This window comes from Xiphophorus hellerii, chromosome 1 (assembly GCF_003331165.1).
Source record: "Xiphophorus hellerii strain 12219 chromosome 1, Xiphophorus_hellerii-4.1, whole genome shotgun sequence".
NCBI classification, from domain to species: domain Eukaryota; kingdom Metazoa; phylum Chordata; class Actinopteri; order Cyprinodontiformes; family Poeciliidae; genus Xiphophorus; species Xiphophorus hellerii.
Window position 1 is genome coordinate 1,347,762 of NC_045672.1, and position 23,392 is coordinate 1,371,153.

General features: G+C 38.2%; 1 protein-coding gene and 1 long non-coding RNA gene across 3 annotated transcripts; one reads left to right on the top strand and one right to left on the bottom strand.

Moving 5' to 3' along the window:
• The first annotated feature begins 2,268 nt into the window (after window positions 1–2,268).
• LOC116720053 (high affinity immunoglobulin gamma Fc receptor I-like) lies at window positions 2,269–23,087 on the top strand. Of its 2 annotated transcripts, none has more exons than XM_032563069.1 (10): window positions 2,269–2,318; window positions 4,759–5,007; window positions 13,297–13,464; window positions 13,672–13,707; window positions 13,845–14,099; window positions 14,179–14,424; window positions 14,505–14,672; window positions 14,791–14,877; window positions 21,396–21,482; window positions 22,065–23,087. In XM_032563069.1, exons 3-10 carry the CDS (start codon window positions 13,434–13,436, stop codon window positions 22,106–22,108), a joined length of 954 nt encoding a protein of 317 aa, XP_032418960.1. In that variant the 5' UTR covers window positions 2,269–2,318; window positions 4,759–5,007; window positions 13,297–13,433; the 3' UTR covers window positions 22,109–23,087. The 2 variants fall into 2 exon arrangements, with proteins under 2 accessions (XP_032418960.1, XP_032418969.1); XM_032563078.1 differs by having other exon boundaries at window positions 13,335–13,464.
• LOC116720166 (uncharacterized) lies at window positions 9,128–11,657 on the bottom strand. The gene is made up of 2 exons (XR_004339335.1): window positions 11,546–11,657; window positions 9,128–9,413 (listed from the first exon to the last, which is right to left on the bottom strand). It is a non-coding gene; the product is annotated as an uncharacterized LOC116720166 (long non-coding RNA).
• Window positions 23,088–23,392: the final 305 nt, after the last annotated feature.

The following is a 23,392-nucleotide window of genomic DNA, read 5'->3' on the forward strand; positions in this document are numbered from 1 at the left end:
CTAACCTAGTAAAACTGCTTGGTTTCCCATCTGCAGAGCTTCAGCAGCCAAACACAGATTTACTGTTTAAACAGAACAACCTGCTGAAACTTAATGTTTCAGAGTCCAGGCTGGTTGTGTCTGCAGATCATATTTATGTTCTTGTTCACATTCATCTGTTTCCTCCAGACATTTCAGGTTGAAACTAAGAAGAGCTGAGAGATCTGCAGTTCCTCTGAGTCTCTCCTTCAAACCAAGGATTCAGTGAAAAGTTCAGGTTCAGGCAGGTAGAAAACAGGAATGTCCTTAAAGACAGATTCCTTCACGTTCAACTTGGATCATATCAAAGCTGATAACAGACAAGTTTCTGTTGTGATCTGTGTTTTTCTGTGTTTATTTTGAGTTTCTGTCTCCATGTTGTCCCGTCTCCCCCTGATTGTTCCCAGCTGTGTCTCGTTCCCTGATTATCTCCTGTGTATTTAATGTCACCTGTGTTTCTGTGTCTTTGTCGGATCCTTGTCGATGGTTCGTTCCAGTCTGTCGGTTTTTGGTTTTGCTGTCCATTCGTGTACCAGTGCTACCAGTGTTGAGCTTTAGCTTTCTGCTCAGCTGTGCTGCCTGATTTTGGACTTTGTGTTTTTCATCATTAAATCACCTTATTCATCTCATCCTGGGTCTGCTGCCTGCTGCCTCATCACCTCACACTGCAGTTTATAACAGTTTCATCTTGTTGGTATGAAAGGTATTTTATTGTTGGTAGATCTCTCCCTTTCCCAGTAATCAGATTATCATTATAATTGAAAGATCAGGTTCACTGTGTTTAAACTTCCTGCTGATAAAGTTTCTTTACGGTCAGAGAGCTGAAGTCTGCAGACATAATAAAAGGTTTGAAGGACAAAGTCTGAGGGTTTTCATCATTTACAGCTTCATGAAGAGTTTCTCTGTTATCTGAACTACAGAGGAGCCATTTTGAATGTCGGCTATAAAGACTGAAGATTCACATGAACAAATATAGTTGTGAGAAATGAGAGATTCCTAAATGTATATTTGATGAGTTAACAAGAGTTTCAGCTTGTAAAAGTCAACATGTCAGGAAAATCTCTCAGGGACAACGACTCTGGATTTCTGTTAGATTTCATCATCTCAGCTCAACATTTAATTCTGCACAGAACCACAGATGGTCAACATGAAACTGTCTCTCCACAAACTGTCTGGCATCAGAACCATGTTCATCCTCAGCCTGTCCAGCAGCTCGTCTCCTGCAGCAGCGGCAGGTGATGGTGTGTTTCCAAACACCTGGACCTTCACTCTGTACTCTGCGATGTTCTTGTCAAGGTTTTTATCTTCATACCAGAGGAAACGGAGATAATCTCTCTGATCCTCTCTGACAGGAAAACATCTGCTGTGACAGCGACCAGTTCTCAGAAACCTCAGAAGATCAAGATCTCCTATCAGAGTTGTTCCAGTCTGGTCTCTTTAGAAGAACATCAGCAGCACTTGGATCCAACTCCACCCTGATCTGTCCTGGTGTTTCAGACACCAAATGTTGGAAGATACCAGTTTTCTCTACCTTCTGCTGAAGGGGAGCTGGTTCAGCTGGTCTTTATCAAGACTTTTCTGGATGAACTCCTTGAAGTGTTTCATTTCTGGCTTTTTCTCCAGAGCTTTTCGAAGTGAGTTCAAGGCGCTTCATTGCTTGTTTCTGGTTACTTGGAAGAAGCTCTTGGAGAGTAAAATGGTAAAGGGGCTACCCAGCTGTGATCCTCATTTTGGTAAACTTCTTTATCCATAATGGTCAGAAAGGCTTTGTCGTTTACGGACATCTTGATTTATTGTCCTTGGATCTTTCAAACACTGAATGTTTGTGATTCTCTGCAGGAACAGAAATGAGCTGCAGTCAGGTTCTGGTTGATGTGAATCTCCGTCATCATGTGACATCAGGATCAGATTCTCTGGATTTTCAGGCTGCAGAGAAACTTTTCCATTTATTCCCATTGATTTCAGTAGCTAACAGGAAGCAGAAAGTGATGTCATCCAAACTGACCCTCTGACCAGTCAGTTCCTGTTCCAGCAAACATTAATCTGACATGAACAGAAAGTTTTTCTGCTGCTGTTTGTTTGAGCTGCACCTTTAAAATCTCAGCAGGTGGAAAAACTGGAAACTGGAGTCAAAGAATCAGGAAGAACAGAAACTATGTGAAGCAACAGAGACGCCTTCCTGCTGGGAACCAATGAGGAGAGCCGCTGGGATCATGTGACCCAACAGCTGACTGTCAAACCAACAACCAGCTGGGTTTGGTTCTGATCTCAGTCTGATGGATCAGCAGGGAGCCGCTCAGGTGAGATTTACTTTCTGATTGACATGAAGCAGAAGAGAAAATGATTTTATTCACAGAAATAAATCTGTTAATCTGTCAGAGTAAATATTAATTCACCACCACAGATATTAATGGTGGAAAAGTGATTATTGATTATTAGAAAAAAGTTTCCATGAGTTAAACTGTCACTGATTGTTTCCTGAATGTCTGATGATCATCAGGAACTGAGTGAAGATGAGAATAAATCTTATTATTTAAGCATTTAATAACTATAGATTCTATAAAATATGATTGAACATAATTTGTTATCTAAAATGGAAACAGTCAGATGATATGATCTGGTCCAGATTAAAGAGTCCAGTGTTCAGACCAGTTCTCCCAGTTCTGATCCAAAACCTGCTGTTGGATCATTTGTTTATGCAAAACCAGATTCTGTTTCATTTGGTAACCAAACAGAAAGCAGGTCCAGTTCCTGGGAAAATCCTCAGGAAATGTGGAAGTGAGAAAGTTCTGCTTCTTTTTGGTTCTTTAATTCACACGGAACCAGAACAGACGAGGTTTTGATGGGTCCTGATGGGTTCTGATGGGTCCCAGTCTGAGGTCCTGATGGGTCCCAGTCTGAGGTTCTGATGGGCCCCAGTCTGAGGTTCTGATGGGCCCCAGTCTGAGGTTCTGATGGGTCCCAGTCTGAGGTCCTGATGGGTCCCAGTCTGAGGTCCTCAGCTGTTTTGGCTCCAGCCAGACTAACAGGTAAATAAGGACACCCTGCATGTCCTCTCTTCCTCCTTCAAGCTTCAGTCCAACAGTAAATAATCAGATGTTGGTTCAACAGATAAAAACTTTTTTTCCAAACGTCTGATTTGATCAAGTTGAACTATTTTAACTAAATGTCATTTTTTAAAAGCTTTGATGACGTTGATGGTCAGAAAGTCGTGTTTGTGGTTACCTGGTCGTCATGGTGACCAGTTGTGGATCATTTGTTTTCTAACCACTTTCTGTTTCTTGAGGAAATGATGCGTCGGCTGGCGGCCATTTTGTGACCATAGAAACTTTTCTTACTTTCCTGCTTTTATTTAAATTCAATATTTAGTTTAGTTTTCAGTTAAACCATTTAGTTTATAAAACTGTGACTCTGATTGTTAAACCAAACCAGGTTTTACAGTCGATAGAAACTCAACTAGAACAAATTAAACTATTTTTATTTTAAAATCAGTCTGGATCATATAGAGAGGTCAAAGATCAATCAATGTTTAATTAATAGTTTATTTTCACAGCAAGACTTAATGGAAGATGAAAATTTAAAAGCAGAAACTATAAAAGTTTCAACAAAAAATAAATTTAATTTTCCCTAAACATCAGTAAAAACATCAAAGTAAAATATTTATTTAAAGACAATCAGATAAACTTGATGGGTGAAGAAACAAGAAGCAGCTGATTTAAAAATGATTTTATTTATTGTCATCAGAGGGTTGAATAGATTTAAATTTGACAAACCAACTATTGTTTCTGGATATTTCTCCTGCAGTACTCTGCTCCGTCCACTAGGTGGTGTTTGTTCTGTCAGGTGACGTCAGCACAGAGCCCAGGTGTGTTCAGGTTACAGGTGATCAGAGGGATCAGTGGTTTATTATCTGGAAAGTTTTCAGTCATTTATTGTTTTAGAGACAGAAGCTGCTGGTCAGGTTTAAACTCTTTCAGCCAATCAGGTTTAAACTCTCTCAGCCAATCAGCTGCTTCTCTTTGTTTCACTGACAAAAGGAGAAACTCGGAGTTTCAGCTGCGGTTCAGTGAACGTTCCTCAATCCGACCGACCGGATGAACCGGTTCCTGATCCGTGATGTTTACAGCTGGTAATGAAGCTGCTGATCAGGAAATGAATTAAAAATATAATTTATATATAATGATAAATGGAAATTTCGTTGAATTCTGTTCAATGACAATAAATGCTATCTATCTATCTTTAAATAATAATATAGTTTTAATGGTTTTTGTTAAGATTTAACATTTGTTAATATGAATTTTTTAGATTTTAAATTATTTTCAGTAAAAGTTAAACCCTGACAGGAATCACCTTGTTTTTTATCCTTAATAAAACTATTTATTTTAATAAATAAACATTAATAAAAAGCATGTTAAAATATTGTTGCATTTCAAGGTTTTAAGGATTCAGAGATTTAATTTCCAACCAGTTGCTGGTTCTGTTGGACCTTTAGTTTCTATCTGGAGTTTTATTGATACATTTGAACTGAAAACATTAAAAAGTTCATTTAATGTTGATCAGATGGTTTAAATGTTGATGCTTTTCTTTCCTCTCCTGTAAAGTTCAGTTTATGATACATGAGGTTTTCATTCAGGATGTGAGGATCCGGCCCGGTCCAGAAACCAGCGGTCCGTTGGGTCTGTTGGGTCCGTTGGATCTGTTGGATCGGTTGGATCTGTTTAACTTGTGTTTCTCCTGCAGATCAGATGAAGATCTCAGCTGATCCTGGACTCTCCGTCACTCTGAGCTGCTGGGATCAAATCCTCAGAAATGAGCTGCAGTCAGAGTCTGATCCTCTGCAGAGATCAGACGGATCCAGAAAACCAGACGGAGGACCGAGACGGGTTCTGGTTCTGGTTCTGGTTCTGACTGGCTGACGATGGAGGAACCAGGAACAGAGCCTGGTCCAATCAGCATCATCCACCTGATGGAGCTCCTCCTCCTCAGCAGGTTAGTTGCTTTGGTTCTGGTTTTATATAGATAAATATTAGCTTTACTGTGTTTGGGAGTTAATTTAAAGAAAACACATTTTGTTTTTTTAAGTTGGACAAAAAACAAAATGTGAAATTAAACCAGCAGAAAGAAAAAAACATGAACTGAAGATGCTGTTTGTTACAGCAGGTGATGTAATGGATGACAGATGGTGTAAAAAATAATCTGCCTTTAAAACAAACTGAACTTTTCCTCTTTCACGTTTTATGTCAAAATCTGTTGATATTGATCCATCCTGATAAATCCACAACCAACAGAGTCAAGGCCGGTTCAGCCAATCAGCTCTCTAGATAGCTAGCTAGCTTACATAGCTACACAGCTAGCTAGATAAATGTGTGAATTGTTTTTTAAGAAGCTTCATTTTCTGTAAATTATTTGACAAAGAATAAAGTAAAAGTTCAGAACTTTGTACTCATGCAGTTCTTCTTCTGAAACAGCAGGGGGCGGTAAAGACTCCAGAATCTATAAACTTATTTTCAGTTCCCAAAAGTTTAGAACCAGAAACGTTTAAATCTTTGAAGTTGTTTTTCTAGCTGATGTAAGAAGTATCTTTAAATTGTCTTGATGATGTCATAATGATGCATTATGTAACAGTAAACATAAACAGCACCGACCCAGACTGCTGTTATGTTCTGATCCAGTTATTGTTCAGTCAGTTTACAGATCCTGGATGTGACCTTTACTCAAGGTCAGGGATCCTCATGTTCTAAGAGCTGATTGGACGATCTGACCTTTAACCTCCGGTTGTGGATTTAGATTCTGGGTTATTTTATTAGATTTGGAAACAAAATGGCTGAAAAAAACTCAAATATTTTCTTAAACACTAAATGTATATCAGAGGTTTATTATATATTTTAATGATTAACAGTATTTAATGACCTAAAACAGAAACAGTCCAACAATTCATAAAATCAGTTACTTTGGGAAAATATTCAAATATTTTAATTAAAAATCAACTTAATAACTTTGATAATAAAGTGACAGTTAGGAAACAATTTGTGTAATTTTTGATTTTAAAACAATCTGGTCTGACCAGAAATGATTAAACCTGAGCTGATTTGGGGCTGAAGTTATAAATGAAAGTTTAAAGGTCAAAGGTCAGCCAGTGGTTGACCCTGGTGAACCAAGCAGCTTCTCTCCCACTTTCATCAAATCCAACAAAAAACTCGTGTCAAACTTTTCTGAAACGTTTTGCATGGAAACATTTTGAAGATATTGAAGAAAATCCAGAATTTCTGCAAAGAAGAAACATTTCTAAACAAAACGACGATTTAAAGGACGGTAAGTTTGAGTTTTATGTTTTTAATATTCAGGACTGATGTGAACAAGCTGAACATCATCTGAACTGGTTTCTGCTTCCTGAACATGTTGGTTGACCTGCTGACCTCAGATGGTTCAACAATCTGCCTGCATTTATTTTACAAGTTATTACAATAAAGATCCAAACGGAGAATTTATGAGTTTATTGTTCCGACTCCAGAACCATGAACATTATCTCTGCCAGACAGGAATGAAACCAGCAGTTACTAAAGACATGAGAACTCTGAGATGAGACTGAAGCAACAAATATGCAGCTTTAAGTAACAGCAGCAGGACCAGACACTGAACCAGTGGAACCAGTGGAACCAGTGAAACCAGTGGAACCAGTGAAATGTTTTGACTGGAGAAATGATGCATAAATACCAGAAACATCAGAAACGTAATAAATGAAATGATTTAGATGCTTCCAGGAGGAACATTTAACACAAACAGTTTATGAACAAATATAAAACAGTCATATTTAATAAGACAGAATAAATGTGCAGATGAAACTTTTTGTCAGATTAAAAGAATATTTAGAAAATTCACATTTCTGCATTAAAAGTTATTTATTGGTTTGATTAATATTCAATGTGTTTTCATTAAGCAGAAAAATCACAATTAATAAAAATAAACATTAATCAGTTTAATCTGTTTCTGTTTCACTTTTTGAATTGAGTTTCTGAAAAAATGAACTTTTCAATAATATTCCAGGTTATTGAATATGACTGTATATGAGGTTGGAACAAGTTTCTTGTGAAAATGAGTTTTAGTTTCTAAGTGAGATCCATCCTGAATAAATACATAAAATAAAAACAGAAATATAAAATAAAAACATTTTAAATCCAGAAGAAACGTTTAAAAGTCACAAACTGTCAGCAGATCCTGACACCAACCTGCAGCTTCATTCAGTTTCTGTAATAATGAAGCATTCAGTCCAGTTTGGACGGGTTCTGGAACAACGGTTCTGTAACGGTTCTGTAACGGCCTGGTTTGGTTCTGGAACGGTTCTGTAACGGTTTTGTAGCGGTTCTGTAATGGTTCTGTAACAGCCTGGTTTGGTTCTGGTGAAGGACAGAACCAGCTGATACCAGTTTGGGTTTCCTCTGTTTGGTTCCGATGAAAACAGTCAGTCTGATTCATGATGAAGGTTCTGGATCCATCATCCTTCAGATCAGACTGGACTCACTGCTCAGCTGGTCGGTTCTGATCCGTTAAAGGCTGCTCAGCTTGAAGTGGTTCTTCAGATCTCTGCTTCGGCTTTGGACTCAAACCTGAACGTTTTTTACGGATCCAATGAACAAAAATACCTAAAACCAAAACAAACACCACCAGACCAATCAGACCAACCACCAGATAAATCATCATATATCTCCGACAAGCAGGTCCGTCTCGGTTCCCTCCATCAGGTTCACCTGCAGAACAGAACCAGGTGTTAGTTTGATGTCCAGATAGAAAATGACAGCAGATCATCATCTGACCTCAGACCAGCTGATTTCTAGACTCTTAACTAAAACATCTCTAGAAAACGTCAGAAAGAAGGTGGTGATGGAAAAACTCTGAGTTTGAGGAAAATCCTGGATTTCCTGTTCAAAATGAAAAGCTACATTTTCAATATATCGCCATGGTAACACAATCCTTGTATAACCTGCTGCTAGCAGCTTTTCTATTGGTCAACCTGAAGTGCTGATCTACACAGATTTTATTTTCTTAAACTTTATCATAGCAGAAAAAATGAAGTTTATGACTAACAATGTTCATTATTTCAACTTGTTTGTTTTGTTTTGCTTTTTTCTTGTAAAGTTTTTAAAAAATCTATGATCTTGTTTAAAAATCAATATCCATTAATAAGGTGGCAGGACATTTATTAATAAATTGGATTTATAACAATGGATTAAATTAGTGAACTCTGTAACAACAACACAGAAAATGGCTGAATGAGGATAAATTAGCACTGAGGCTAAATAAAACGACAGGATGAAGGTTTAACGTGTGAAGGAAGGAAAGCTAACTGGCTAGTTACATAGTAGCTGAAGTGAAAGGTGGGAACACAAGATGGCGGATGGCGCTGCGTGGTGACATCATCATCCTTGAAAAGTGGCGTCAGGTTAAACAAAGGTCAACGGATGCAGCTAAAGGTCACTGCTGCCGTTAGCGTTAGCGTTAGCAGCCAGGAGACGCAGCCTTGTGAGTCTTTTGGTGAAAAGTTTTCACAGGTTCAGGAATGAAAGAGTTGATGTTTCTGTTTTATGAGGTCGTTGATTCATTGAGGGACATTGATGAAACCAGCGCCACCTTCTGACAGAAAGAGGAAACACAGCAGAGGGTGATGCATCATGGGAGCTGGGTCCTCTTTGAGTTCAGTAATCTGATTACTGGTAGTCTGCTGGTCTTGTTGGGCCTGTGGACCAGTACAGCTGGGAGTTTGTCTGCTGAAGGAGGACTGACCACTTTTTATTGGCTTTGGTTTTGTCTTTCATGGCCACCTCTCTGTTTGACCTCAGTCACATGACCTCATGTCCAGGTCACCTGACCCTGATCCTGTGGTTGCTGTGTTAGCTGAGGTGTTAGCATGCTAACTGTGTTGTGATTAATGAGGTTCATCACTAATGTCAGGGTCTCCCTGACTCTCTGTCACTATGCAGAATATTAGTACTGGCTGGACTTACTGGGGCCTTAAGGGCCACAATATGTATCAATACATACAGGATGAAACATCAACTCACCTGGAGGATTTAGAACATCCAGGTATATGGCGAAGACAATCTCCATCCAGCTGTTTGTCTGAATGATTCGACATTCATAAGCTCCTCTGTCGTCAGTCGTCACGTTCTTCAGAACCAAAGACACGTTTCCATCCTTCATCTGTCTGTCCTGCAGATCCACTCGGTCCTTAAACATCACATGCTGGTGTTCTAGATTAATCTTCCTATTTCTGTACAGAAGAACATATTCTGACCCCAGATCAGATCTAATCCACTCAACAGCAATAACAGGTTTATTATCAGGAGATCTGCAGGGCAGAAATGTTTCCTGTCCAACTTCAGCTGTGATGTTTGTCTGATCTGTAAGAGGAAACAGAGCAGAGAGGTTAAAGGTCATTTATTCAGCTGTTATTTACGAATGTTGCCTTTTACATAAGAGTAGAGATGTTTTAAAGACCTCCCTTTATGATATGGACTTAAAGTTTTATCATGATATTTTTTATACTGCAATTATAATAAACATGACAGAATAATTATTTATTACTTCGTTTTATGAAACTGCATGGCTCAGCAAAAATCCCATGAACACAAATTCTGCTCTAAAATTAAATATACTAAATTATATTTACACATAAACAGGCCAGTCAATAGTGCATGACTAATGAAGCAAAATTCACAAACAATTACTGTATTATTGCCGATTTCAGTGCAAGGGGCCCCAAAATGCATTTGGGCTCAGGGAACATAAATAGGTAGCTACGGCCCTGGAAGAAGGGATTCATGAAAACCAGACAATCTCTGTCCTAAACAAACATTACTCAGATGGTTTCTGGTTATTTTCAGTCTTAGTTCATCCAGCTTAAAGTCGTGTTTTACTTTAACACATTTCCTGGATCTGCTCTGCTGGAAAACAACAAACAATGAACATAGTAGACCGAACATAGACCTAATGACCCATGTACCATCAGCGTAGAAAGCATTCGATCAAAATAACTGGAATGAAATCATTCTTGCAGAAACTTGCCTGTAGAAATGGCTGAGATGACGATCACAGACACCAAAGTCAGTAGAAATCGGGTACAAGGTAAAAAATTCATTTCCTGGTTTCGGTGCCCGACAGTTTTATGAACGCTACTTCTTTTACCACGATAATGTAATTTAAAAAACAGAAAAACATAAGAAGTCTAACTTAAAACACTAAACTTTACTAAAATTTACTGTTTGTTGGGCGTAAATAAACCAATATCTTATTTTCCGTGAAGAAATGTGACGTCTGAAAGGTCGACAAAGTGCGGAAGTCGAGACTCAACCACTGATGGAAAGTTCGGCTCCTTTCTGAGAGCCGGCTCTCGTGGCTCGGCTCTCAAAAAAGAGCCGATTCTTTCGGCTCCCAAACGGCTCTTGACTCATTATCATCTGTAACTTCTTATTTTAGCGCAACTTGGCAAATATGAATGTTTTGTATGTTAAAAGATCCCTTTGCATTTAGTGTCTTTATGAAAAGTCCTATACCTGCCTGATGTTATTGTTAAAACATTCTTATATTTGTGTAATATTTTGATCATCCATCCATTTTCTAACACCTTGACCCCAGTGGGGTCAGGAGGAGCTGCTGCCTCTCCAGCTAAGGTTCCGGGCGAGAGGCGGGGTCACCTGGACAGGTAGACAGTTTGTCGCAGGGCAACACAGACAGACAGGACACAGAACCAGGCACACAGAGACTGTGGGAGGAAGCCGGAGAACCGGAGAGAACCATGAGAGAACCCACCATGTACAGGGAGAACATGCAGACTCCATGCAGAAAGACCCCGGGCCGGGAATCGAACCAGGACCTTCTTGCTGCAAGGCAACAGTGCTACCAACTACGCCACTGTGCAGCCATATTTTAATCAAACTTTTAATTTTTATTCAACACAAACAAATGAACAAAACATGAACAAATCTACCAGCAGAACCAGAACAGAATCAGAACCGGTCACAGTAAAGTTTTTCATTTTCCAGTGAAGGTTCTCTGTTCTGCTGTTTCCAATGTCTTTAAGCTGCTGCTCACTGCAGGAGCTCGCAGTACGACCTCTGTCTCTTTAAGAAAATGTTGCTCTTTCCAAAACTCCGCCTTCAGGAAGTCATCACATCCACATCATCACTCCTCTATTAACCCTTTGACAAAGTTTTACCAGCGTTGCTCCGAACAGAAGCTCCTATAATGAGCTCAGCGGTTCCACCAGTTGTTTGCTAATTGCTGCTGGCTAGTCTGAAGGAGCTGAGTGCAAAGGTCACAGGGGAGAGATGTTCTGTGAGGCGGAGGCTCAGAAGCGTTTTGCACAGCTGAATGGTTGTCATGGAGATTAAAAGATTTCTCAACTATTCAGGAAAGAATCAAGGCGAAACATCAAGTTTGTTTTTGATGAGGGAAAAACATTATAACATGACTTAATGCTCAAAACGTTGATTTTACTTAATACAACATTTTCTCTTTATTGAGCAAAACAAACCTGGGAGGCCAGCTGCTTATGGACCCAGGAGGTTCTGGTCTCTAGCAGATTATGAGTGTTGCAGCTTCTGGTGGCCTTGAAAGACAAAAATCAATAATTATCAAGATAGACTGATATGGGTTTTGAAAACAGACGTACTTTCCACTCAATATCTACTGATTGAGGGACAAATCGATTTTCCACTTGACTGCTGTCCCTCTCTGTTTTGTCATAATGATATGATCACATATCCTCACATGTGATTGTCCACTAGGTTGCCAGGCTACCGACCAAAACAAAGCTCTGCTGTGAGAGGAGCACATTCTGACAGCAAATCAAGTTTCTGTTCATAATCCTACACTTTCACACCATGTATATTTCTGTATATTCTGACTGCTGCATAAAATATTTTATATATGTAGCATTTATACAGAATGTTTGGTTCAACCTTTAGTGTGGAAACTATTGAACTTTTTATCTTTCATGGCAAGATGTCAGATTTTGAGTCAGCTGTGCATAAAGTGTGTGTGCGTCTGCACCAGGTGGTCAGGTGTGTGAATCGTAGTTTATCTACATGACAGACGACCTTCATGTTTTTCCACTTTAAAAGATTGAGCCAAATATAGAAAATATGATGTTATCTAATGGTGTAATTTCTGCTGTAAACATGGGAAAGAAAATAAAACGTTGTCCACAAAAAGCAACAACTCTACTAAGTATTATATACTTAATATCTTCTGATATTACATTTAGTGTTGCAATATCAGAACGTCTTTCACCACCTCCCACCACTAGGGGGCACCACAGCAGATTCTCAGCCTCCAACATCTCCCACCATCATCCTGTCATAATAAATGGTTTGGACCCAAAAGCAAAGAACCTGAGGCAACAAATGGATTTAGAGGATTTAATGAAAAAATGACAAAAACACAGAAGGCCTGAGTCAAACAAAAATAATTCATAACAAAAACTAGACAGAAGACACAAAACAATGCAGAGTAATCAGGGAAGAAAGAAGGAACCAGCAGGGAGTGACTGGGAAAGAGAAGTTAAAGTACTGGGAGACTGAATGCTGAACCAGTTAGCTGGTTTCAGGTGTGAGGGGAGAGAGAGTGAAAGTGGCACAGGGGGCGAGGGAGAGACAGAGAATAAGAAATGAATCTAACAGTAAAGCAGTGAAACATAATAAAACTAATGTGACTAGAATCACTAATGAGGACTGAACAACAGAAACACAGGAACAAGACTGATCAAACCAACATTTAAAAACTGAGAATAATAATGAAACTAGGATCAAATTAAACTTCAGAGCAAACTAAGATCCTAACAGGAATCCAATCCTGTCCTCAAGGCCTGCTGTCCTGCAGCTCTTAGCTCCCTGGTCCAACACGCTGCAGTCAAATCTGATCACCTCCTAACTGCAGTCCAGTTCTCCAGAGTTCTGCTAATGACCTGATCATTATCGGACTCAGGTGCTGAAGCAGAGACGCCTCTATAAGCTGCAGGTCAGCAGAACCTGGATTTACCCACCACTGTCCTAAAACATCCTCTGTTTTCTCTCTGTTTCCTTTAACTCTACATTTTTTCTGTGGTCTCTTTGCTCCTCTTGCCCAACATTTGCCAAGTTACTTGATTAGAAGGAAACTTTATTTATTTTATTTATACAGGTTGTTTCATTTACAAGAGACTTGTTTTACTGTCAGATATTTAAAACTTATTTATTGTTCTGGATATGAAGTATCACTGTCCTGCTTTTCATTGCTGTTATTAAGGTGGTTCCTGAGTGAAATGTGAGTTTCATCCTGTGAAGGTTTGTCTGCTGCTCTGATCCCTTGATGTGGAGGAAGGAGGCGGGTTCAGCTCAGTAACAGCAGCTGAACTGAAGCTGAACTGATCAGTCAGAGCTACGATGAGACCAACATCTCTAGCAGCTTCACTCTGTAAGTACAAACACTTTATGATCCGTTTGGGTCAAACTGCTGCTGGCTTTCATGATTATCAGGGTTTTATTTTTAATCCGTTCAGAAATCAGAGCATCAAAGAAAATGAGCAGATTTATAAATTTATAGATTTTCTGTTTGACATTCAAGTTTTTCAGATTGTAAATTGTTTCAGATCTTGAACTAAAAATGTTCATTTTTCTTTAGTTCTGACCTTCTTGGTTTCCTGCACAGAGGCTGAAGGTTGGTTATACTCTGTAATATTAACTTTAAATGTTCCAACAAAATGTTTCAGAAAGAGAAATAAAACAAATCTTGATTTTATACAATTAAATACAATGCAACATTTTAAAAACGGATATGATGATTTTATTTTCCAGTCCTCCCAGTTCATCTGACTGTGAATCCCAGCAGATCTCAGTTCTTTAGAGGAGAATCAGTGACTCTGATCTGTGAGGATGGATGGACTGTGAGGAGAAACACAACCAGAGGAACCAGGACTGAGTGTGGAGATAAATGGGGAGAAGCTGATGGTTCTACCTGTAACATCACCTTGTTCCCATCAGATACTGGTCTGTACTGGTGTGAGTCCATGTCTGGATCCTCCAGCAGCAGCATCCAGCTCTCTGTCTCTGGTAAGATCAGACTGTGGAGTTAGTGTTGCTGAAGCTGTGTGGAAATGGATGAAATGCTGTAGTTTGTCTCTGTGTTGAGGTGGATCAGTGATCCTGCAGAGTCCTGTCCTCCCTGTGAAGGAGGGAGATGACGTCACTCTGAGCTGCAGAGCAAAGAATCCAACCCACAACCTCCCAGCTGCTTTCTATAAAGATGGCTCCTTCATTGGTGATGGACCATCAGGTCACATGACCCTCCTCCATGTTTCCAGCTCTGATGAAGGCCTCTATAAATGTAATGTCAAAGGTCATGGAGAGTCTCCATCCAGCAGGATGTCTGTCAAAGGTCAGAGGTCAGGGAGGTTAAATAAATCCTGAACTTTAAGTTTTAACATGAATTTATAACTTATTAAATATTTATTTCAGAGAAACCGTCAACCACATCGTCCCCATCAACTCCTCCTCCATCATCATCCTCTTCACCTTCCTCCCAGTTTCTCCTCTATGGTCTCTTGTCTCTAGCTGGTGTTGTTCTGGTTCTACTGGTTCTACTGGTTCTACTGGTCAAACGTCACATTAACAGGAAATCTAAAGGTGAGATCAATGTTAATTATTTTAGGTTTGAGTTTTTATTTCTAAGTTCATATTTGCAAAAGTTCTTTTTTTTATTCATCTGTACATCTTTCAACTATATATTGATTATTTTTTCCAGATAATCAGGAAGATGGAGAGGAAAGTTTAACTTACACTGATGTTCAAATATTCCAGAGGAAACAACAGAAAGACAAACCAAACGAAGGTAAAATGTTTTCTTGTATTTGTTAGTTTTCTGGAGCCACAAACTGTTAGAGTCTAACAGTTAGACTGATAGAAAACTAAATAAACTAAATAAAGTAAATAACAGAATCAGGTTTTATTCAGATGTTTATTGATTATAACTAATTCTCTGTTCAGCCTGCAGGTTTTAAACATCAAACTAATAAATAGTTTTACTATTTAAAGCATTTAGAACATAAAAAATATAATTTATTGATGTAAATATTTTGAATTAACTTGTATGAATATCAATTAACCTATTTATCAATTAAACACTATAACATAATAAATGTATTAAATTGTTGTTTCCGTTCTGATTGGATTCTGTTTCCAGGCTGTTGGGTCAGTTAGTGATGTTGCTGTTCGGTTCTTAAAGTACAGAATATTTATATTTATATTTATAGTTATATTTATATTTATAGTTATATTTATATTTATATTTATATTTATATTTATAGTTATATTTATATTTATATTTATATTTATATTTATATTTATGTTTATATTTATATTTATATTTATATTTATATTTATAGTTATATTTATGTTTATATTTATATTTATGTTTTGTACAGTAAAAGTTGTTGTTTGTGTTGAACCGTTTGCAGCAGTTTGTGGTTTTGCTGCTAACTGGGTCTAACAGACTCTGCGGTCGTCCAGTTTCCTGTTTCTGTGTCTCAGCTGAAGGTTCACAAGCCGAAGCTCTGAACAGATTCACCTGAGGAAAGATTGAACTAGACTTAGACAGTAAAACTGTTTTAATGTTTTATTAAATAGCTTTGGGTTTAACTGCTGTCACATGTAGCGTCATCTATAACCAGGACTGAAAGAGTCTGAGTGTTTTTCCTCCATCAGGACAGAGATACTGTGTGAGACGCAGTTTTAACACTTTACATGATATCATATAAAAATAAACCTTAACTGCACAATCTATGTGGCTCCGGGGCCCAGATTGATAAAATACTTTAGTGTCTAACTCCAGACATCCAAACATTGTTTAAAACTCCAGCAGAACATTTTAAAAATCTTCTTAAATTATAGATTCTGCTGAATTTGTTGATCCAAATGGACAATAAAGGAGATGAACAAACCCAGTGTGAGCCTGTAAGGGATTCTTTGGGCTCCAGGCTTTAGGGCCCTGTGCTCTTTGACCCCTGGGCATTACCCATAATCCCTCCCAGCTTGAACTGGTTTAACTGTTCACAACCAGCGCCTAGATCTAGAGCATCTAGAGCTGTAAACTGTCCAGAAGTCATTGACTTTCTGTTGATGAGCCAAAATATTCTAGTAAAATCCCTGACATGAGTTTCATCATGAACATTAATGACTCTGATGCTCAGGACTGGCAGGTTTCTGTAACATCTGATTCCCAGCAGCTTCACTTTTTACCTCAAATGATGCGAAACGTCTTTTAGTTCCAGCATCAAAGCTTCACAGTTTCCACTGTTTTACTGGCAACATGCAGCGTTTCCACCTGCTGCAGCTCCGCATGAAATCAGGCGGGAACCAAAGTCTGAAGAGGAACCAGTCATTACTGTTCATTCCCAGTATGAGAAACAGGGACCCTGAACGCCACACGGACCCACTGCTGGATATGAGTCAAAGTTTAGCCGCCTTTACTCTGATTCTGATTGGTTCGCAGGTCTGTGTGGGGAAGCTGGTAGATTCAGAGAAATGTCTCTGAGTGAATCTGATGTTCTGGTTCTGATGTTCTGGTTCTGATGTTCTGGTTCTGATGTTCTGGTTCTGATGTTCTGGTTCCACAGCAGATCCAACTTGATCCAAACGTTGTAGAAAGATCCACTTCTGTCTGATCAGAACATTTCCTCAGACTCCTTTAGGATCATCAAGATGTTTTTGGTCTTTGTGTTCTGTTGGGTCTCCAGTGACTCTGACCTTTGAACTCCCGGATGGAGGCAGTTTTTGCCTCAGTCTGTCTTCCATATTGTTGAGTAACGACCTCTGACCTTTACTGAGGCCATGAGGTCTGCAGAGATTAAAACATTGTTCTGGTTTCCTCTGGGATCTTCTGGATTGGGATTTTGGCTTTAACTGGTTTTTCCCCAGTTAACCTCAGACAGATTGGTCTCCATTCCAGATCCTTCATGGTTCCTTCCTGTTTCTGAAACAACTGGTAAAAGCTGGTATTGCCTCTGATCAATGTGATTGGCAGCAGACTGTTGATTGATTTTGGCTTCAGTACTTATAACAACAGCAACATCTGAGCCGCCATCTTTAATCCAGGACCAGACTGTAGCCGTTGGTCAGACCTTGAGGTCCAACAGGTTGTGATGGACGAGGTCATGCAGGGTCAGAGGAAGAAACTGAGGCTTTGGAGAAACTGGCCGTCTGAGGGAACATGCAGGTTAAAACAGAAACAGATGTTGTAAAAGTGGAGTCCTGCTCACAGAGACCTCAGTGGCTCCATGTTCACACATTTCCACCCACAGTCATTTTCACGCCCACATAATGAGAATCTCAAGCAGTGGAGACACAAAGAACCCGACCAGAACCAGATGGTAACTGGTTAGACTGGAGAAAAGACTTGATCTGATTTCTGTCAGTCTCTCCTGGGAGGATCTTCACTCCTCCAGGTTTCCTCCATTTTGGATGATCTGAGTTTCTCTGGAGCCTCAGAGCCATAATGTCATCATAACTCTGATCATAACTTTATCTCCATCTGGTCCTGAACTTCTTTAACCTGGACATGATGTGGCTGTTTGAGACTTTTTATCATATTTCATGATGTTCATGTAGAGAACGAAGTTATAACAGTCGATGCTTTGATGAGCTTTAGAGGTAATGTTAACTACTAATAGTTAACTAACTAAACTATCATCACCTGGTTTTCCACCATATAAAATCTGATTTCAGACTCTGGGTGTGTTTGGTCAAAGATCTTCTCCGTTTCTCATCCTAGAAAAGCTCCAAACTTTACAATATTCTCCTCATAATCTGTGAAAAGTATAAAAAGTTTTCTGCAGTTTGAAACGTTGCAGCTGATAAGGAGCCATTTTGTCCTTCATGTTGTAACATTAACTTTGTTTTAACCAACAACAAACTTTACTTTTGTAAAGTTTAATATCCTCCAATATTGATCCAATAGATATAAGAATATTTTCTTTTAAATTGATCAAATCAGCTGAAAGTTTTTAATGTTTTTACTAAACTGAACTGATCATAACTTTAAAATATCCAAACTATTAAGTTATTTTTCCATTGAATGTTTTCATCTGATTTTCTCTCCATAACTCAGAACCGCCTCAGTTCCATCAACTAAAGTTTTATTTCTCATAATAATGAAATATTCACCAGTAGAGGAACATTTAGCTTTAACAAAGTTCTTCTTGTCTTCATTAATGTTTATTGCCTCAGTATCTCCATGTTCTGACCCGGTTGGTCTTCATTCTTCCGTTGGGTGGTTGGTCATGTGATCTTCTCACGCCATCAGGACGACAGCAGCGTTTCTCATCAGAGGCTGGTTGAGCTGCTGCCGTTTGGTCGCTCTGTGGTTTGGACTTCGTCGCTGTTGATTCCGTTCCAACTTGAGAAACTGTTTGCGTCTTGCTTTGATGTGAACGTGTGACATTGAGTAAACAGAGGTGAAATGCATTGTGGTTTCCGCTGCTGAGAGTCAGACATGTTCTCGTGACTAACCGTGCTCTCCACAAACCCTGGCACTCCTGGCAGCCGTACCTTAAAGAGCAGGACTGAGTTTTAACATGAAACCATTCAGAAGATATCAACCTTTAATTTGAGAGCGATTATTAAGTTTATGAACTTAATATCTTTAACAGTTCACCCAGTATGCAGCCACACGGCCTCCTACTGGGCAGTGTGGTCTGTTACTGGTGTGTTTCCATTGATGTAATGGAGTAGGATGCGTTTAAAGACACGAGGGCCCTCAGGTCTTCTGAGCTGGAGCTAAAGGTTCAGTGGCTCCGTACCTGGGAAGAGTCGCCGCCTGAGGGGAACCAGAGTGACGAAGCTCAGCTGCTGCAGCTGCTGCAGCTGCTGCAGCCAACAGACTCTGATTTAGACAGAAACGCCTCTAAAAGGCCTTGAGCTGCTGCTTTGAGTTTCGCCTCACTACAAACACCGCTGTAGTTTTTGAGCCGGAGTAACAAGAAAACTCTTCAAAATGGGAGAAACAAGAGAACATACCACTGAAGTGAGGCAGACGCCTCCTGATCGTCATGAAGCAGGAAATGATCAGAGTTTCATTTAGAAACTTTGTCTTCACAACAACCTGAAAGTGTCTGATGTCACTTTCCAATCAAAGGTTGATCTGTAAATCACCAACCTGACGGAAAACCTGCGATTCCCTCCATCGTCTCTGACCAGAGAATCGGATCCGTTTGTGTAGGAAACAGAGGAAATGATGGATCTGATGGTCGGATGGAGAATTAAAGCCAAATTCCATCTTGATTCCCTCAGAGCTTTAATTTCATTTCAATTTAAACCATAGATTGATTTTATCATAAGTATTAAAAACACAGAGTGATAAATGCTAACGCTGTTAGCCACAGATATGAGGAAGTTTTAAATAAACAGAAAAGTTTTAAGTTGGTTTCATCCTGAACCAAAGTCTGCACAATATTTAAAGGAACAGAATCATATCAATATATTTTTAGCTTTACATCATATTATAAATTTATTCCTTCATCAAAAACATACCTGGATTGTTGCCATGGTTCCTTCATAATCTCCATGGCAACCATTCAGCTGTGCAAAACGCCTGGGTGGGCCTAGCCCCGCCTTCGGCTGCAGCTCCTCCCATTGGCTGCAGCTTCCAGGTTTCTGCCTCACAGAGCAGCTCCTTCAGACTAGCCAGCAGCAATTAGCAAACACCTGCTGGAGCTGCTGAGCTGCTGCTCAGAGCAACGCTCCTAAGAACAGCTGGAAAAGGCATAATGGAGAAGCATTGTTGTGACGATGAACTGAAGTGTTGGAAAGATTAGGAGCTTCTTAAAGGGACAGAGGCCAATTTCAAGGCTTCAAATTACAAACTCAAATTTCTTTTAAAGTCATTTTATATACAAATCATTTTCATAACAGCTGAAGGTAAAAGTTACTTGATTTTTAAAATTTTGTCTTTTTTTGTCTTTAGACTGAATTGGACTCAATCCTGTATGAATGAGAGCAAAAACCTTCTGGTGGCTTTTTGTTCAGGTTTTCTCAGTTATAGTGACAGAGCAGCTCAGCAGAATCATCAGATGATCATCTTCATGTTCATTTATGATTTTACAAACTGAGAATATTACCAAACTGGACTTTCTGTCAGTTTATGATTGAATTAATTCTCATTTAAATGAATTTAGGAATCAGAGACCGGTGATATAAATGATGTTACAATTATCATAAATAATAAAACTGATGTCTGCAAGTTCAATATTCTCAGCACTTCCAGAGCTGAAGGGAAAGAGGAGAAAATGTAACATTTAAAGATGATCTAATCTTAAACTAAACATGACAAAAACACATTTTAAATATGTTAAAGTATGGGCGTGCCGTGGTGGCGTAGCGGTTAGCGCGACCAGTATTTGGAGGCCTTGAGTCCTCGACGCGGCCGTCATGGGTTCAACTCCCGGACCCGACGACATTTGCCTCATGTCTTCCCCCCTCTCCTTCCCAGTTTCCTGTCAGCCTGCTGTCATAAGGGACACTAGAGCCACAAAAGACCCCCTGGAGGGGTAATATATATATATATATGTTAAAGTAAATAAAACTGTATGTTTAGGGTCTTTAGCCTAAAGTTGAACTTTCAAGTTTTCGTCTGGTGTTAATCAACAAACTCAGTTAAACTAATAACTAATAAAAATGGAAGAATAACAAAGAGAAGTAAAACTATCAAAAAGTAAAACAGTAAGAAGGAAAAATGAAAAGTAGAACAAATAACTAATAAAATAATGAAAGTATCTTAAAAATAAGTATAAATTTGTTTGTTTCAGAACCAGGTTGTTCAAACTTTGGTCAAATTAGCTTTAAGATTCATTTTATTCTGAAAAAAGAACAATAAGTAGAAGATCAAACAGATTAAAATGCAAAGCAGAAGATAAAAATATTCTAATAAAGATTCATTTAAAAAATATCTTAATAAGAAGCAAAGATTTTGCCTTTAACTCTTTATTTTGTGTGAAGCTGTGAGTCAGTTCTATTTATTTATACATCTGCATTTAATGACGGTCGATGTTTTGTAATATTCAGCTTCTATGCAGCACAGATCTGGAACAAACTTCTGTAAAAATGTAAAACAGCCGAAACACTGAGAGCCTTTAAATCTGGAAAAACAAACTGAAACATCAAGAAGGAAAAATGGATCAACATTTAAATGTTTACCCAAAAATTAATGATTCAATTGTTTGTTTTTTGTGATTTTATGATGTAAAGCAAATAAAATCTGATTGATTGATTGATTGATTGATTGATTGATTGATTGATTGATTGATTGATTGATTGATTGTTGCATTTTTTTTAAGCCTCTTATTGTTAATTTTTCAGGAAGCGATCCGTCTGCAGTCGTTTCCACGGTGACGACAGATGAAATCAGTTATGGGCAGATAATCATCAGAGAAACCAGGAAAAGAGGTAAAACTTCTCTAAATACATAACTGAGCACAAATTAATCTTCTTATTCTGATCTTTAATCTGAAATGGAAAAAATCAGAAAATATTGATGTTGAATAAAACTAGATTCACTCAGAAAAATAAATTATTTAATGCAGATTTATGAAGCCTGCTGCTTTCTATTACAAAATAAAAGCATTGTGCTCCTGATTTCTGCTCTTATTACTAATAATAAATAAAGGCATAAGCTTTAAAATAAATATTTTCATCAAAACAGCTTGAACTGAAGCTCCAACAAGCAACAGCTTGAAAATAAATAAATCATTTATTCTGGAAAGTTCATGAAAAAATCTACAAATTTACCAAAATGAAGCTAAAAAACCTGATGAGATGATTATAGATTAAGTTTCAGTTCATTTATTCATATCACATATTAAAGTGATAACATGTTTCTGTGGTCCTTTAAATAAACTGAATTATTTTATTTCAGTTCAATCACATGAACTCTGAATCGTTTCCATTCCAGTCGATTCTCATTATGAACCAAACAGTTCAGGTTCAGTTTGGTTTATTTTTGATTTGATTTCATGTTTTTCTTTTCAGATTATAAACCAGAACCAAAAGTAGTTTATTCCACCCTGAGGTAATCCTCCAGGTCCAGCAGGAACCTCCAGCGGCCTAGTTAAAGCCCAGAGTGATCGATCGACTCCTGGTGAATATTTATCTGTCTGTAGAACCAAATGAATGTATTTAATGTTTCAGTCTCATGTTTTCAGTAATTCACTGTTTTTATTTGAAATGTCTGAACTGTTAAAACCTCAAAGCCTGTTGAACCAGTTTAACCAGTTGAACCAGTTGAACCAGTTTAACCAGTTTAAGTTGTTTAACCAGTTTAACCTGCGGTTCTGCAGCTTGTTGCTAACAAACATGATGTTCCTGTCTGTCTGTCTGTCTGTCTGTCTGTCTGTCTGTCTGTCTGTCTGTCTGTCTGTCTGTCTGCCTGCCTGCCTGTCTGTCTGTCTGTCTGTCTGTCTGTCTGTCTGTCTGCGGTTCACCAGTGGAAACTTTTATTCACAGCAGCAGGTGAGAAAAACTGAACCAGAACCGCAGAACAAACCTGTTAAAACTAAAAAAATCCCCCAGTGTGTGAAAGTAAAGCTGATCCTTCAGGTTGTTTATTGATTTTATATTTAAAGAATCTGTGATAAACTGCAGTTAAAGTTAAATTAAGTGTCTGTGGATTCAGAACATCAATATTAGATAAATAATCTGGGAGTTTTATTTCTGTTAGTTGGTCCAGTTGGTTCTGGTTGGTTCTTCACTTTTATTTTTGTTTGTCTTAATTTGTTATATTAAACAATAAACCACAAGAACATTTTTTTGAAAATGTATTTTAGTTGTAAAATGTGTGAAATGTCCCTTTAAAATAATCAATTATAAATCAATAATCACAAAATGCAGCAGCGGAAAAATGACCTACATTTATTTTGAACAATTTTATGTTTTATTATTGAATAATAATTAAGTGGAAGGAGAATTAAACTGTTTTTATAAATAATCTGAAAAGTGCGGCATGTATCTTCATTTTCCTCTAATATTCCTGAATAAAATCCAGTCCAAACAGCATGAAGTCATTTTATTCGTCTTTATGACTTTAATCTGAGTCCAGATGTTCAGTTTCTGGTTTCACCAGTTTGTTGGAGAAAAACTAGAAACATCTTCATGATGGAGGAAAACATTAAAGTTATGACTTTTCTTTAATCTACTCTGGATTATCTAAGAATTTTTCTGATTTTTTAACTAAATTTAACTAAATTATATTTTGACTTGCAGTGAAAATCATCCAAACAGATTCAGATAAACAGCAGAGCAAGATGTCAGCAACAGTCCAGGTTTCAGTAACAATCTAAGTGTTAAATAGTTTAATGGTG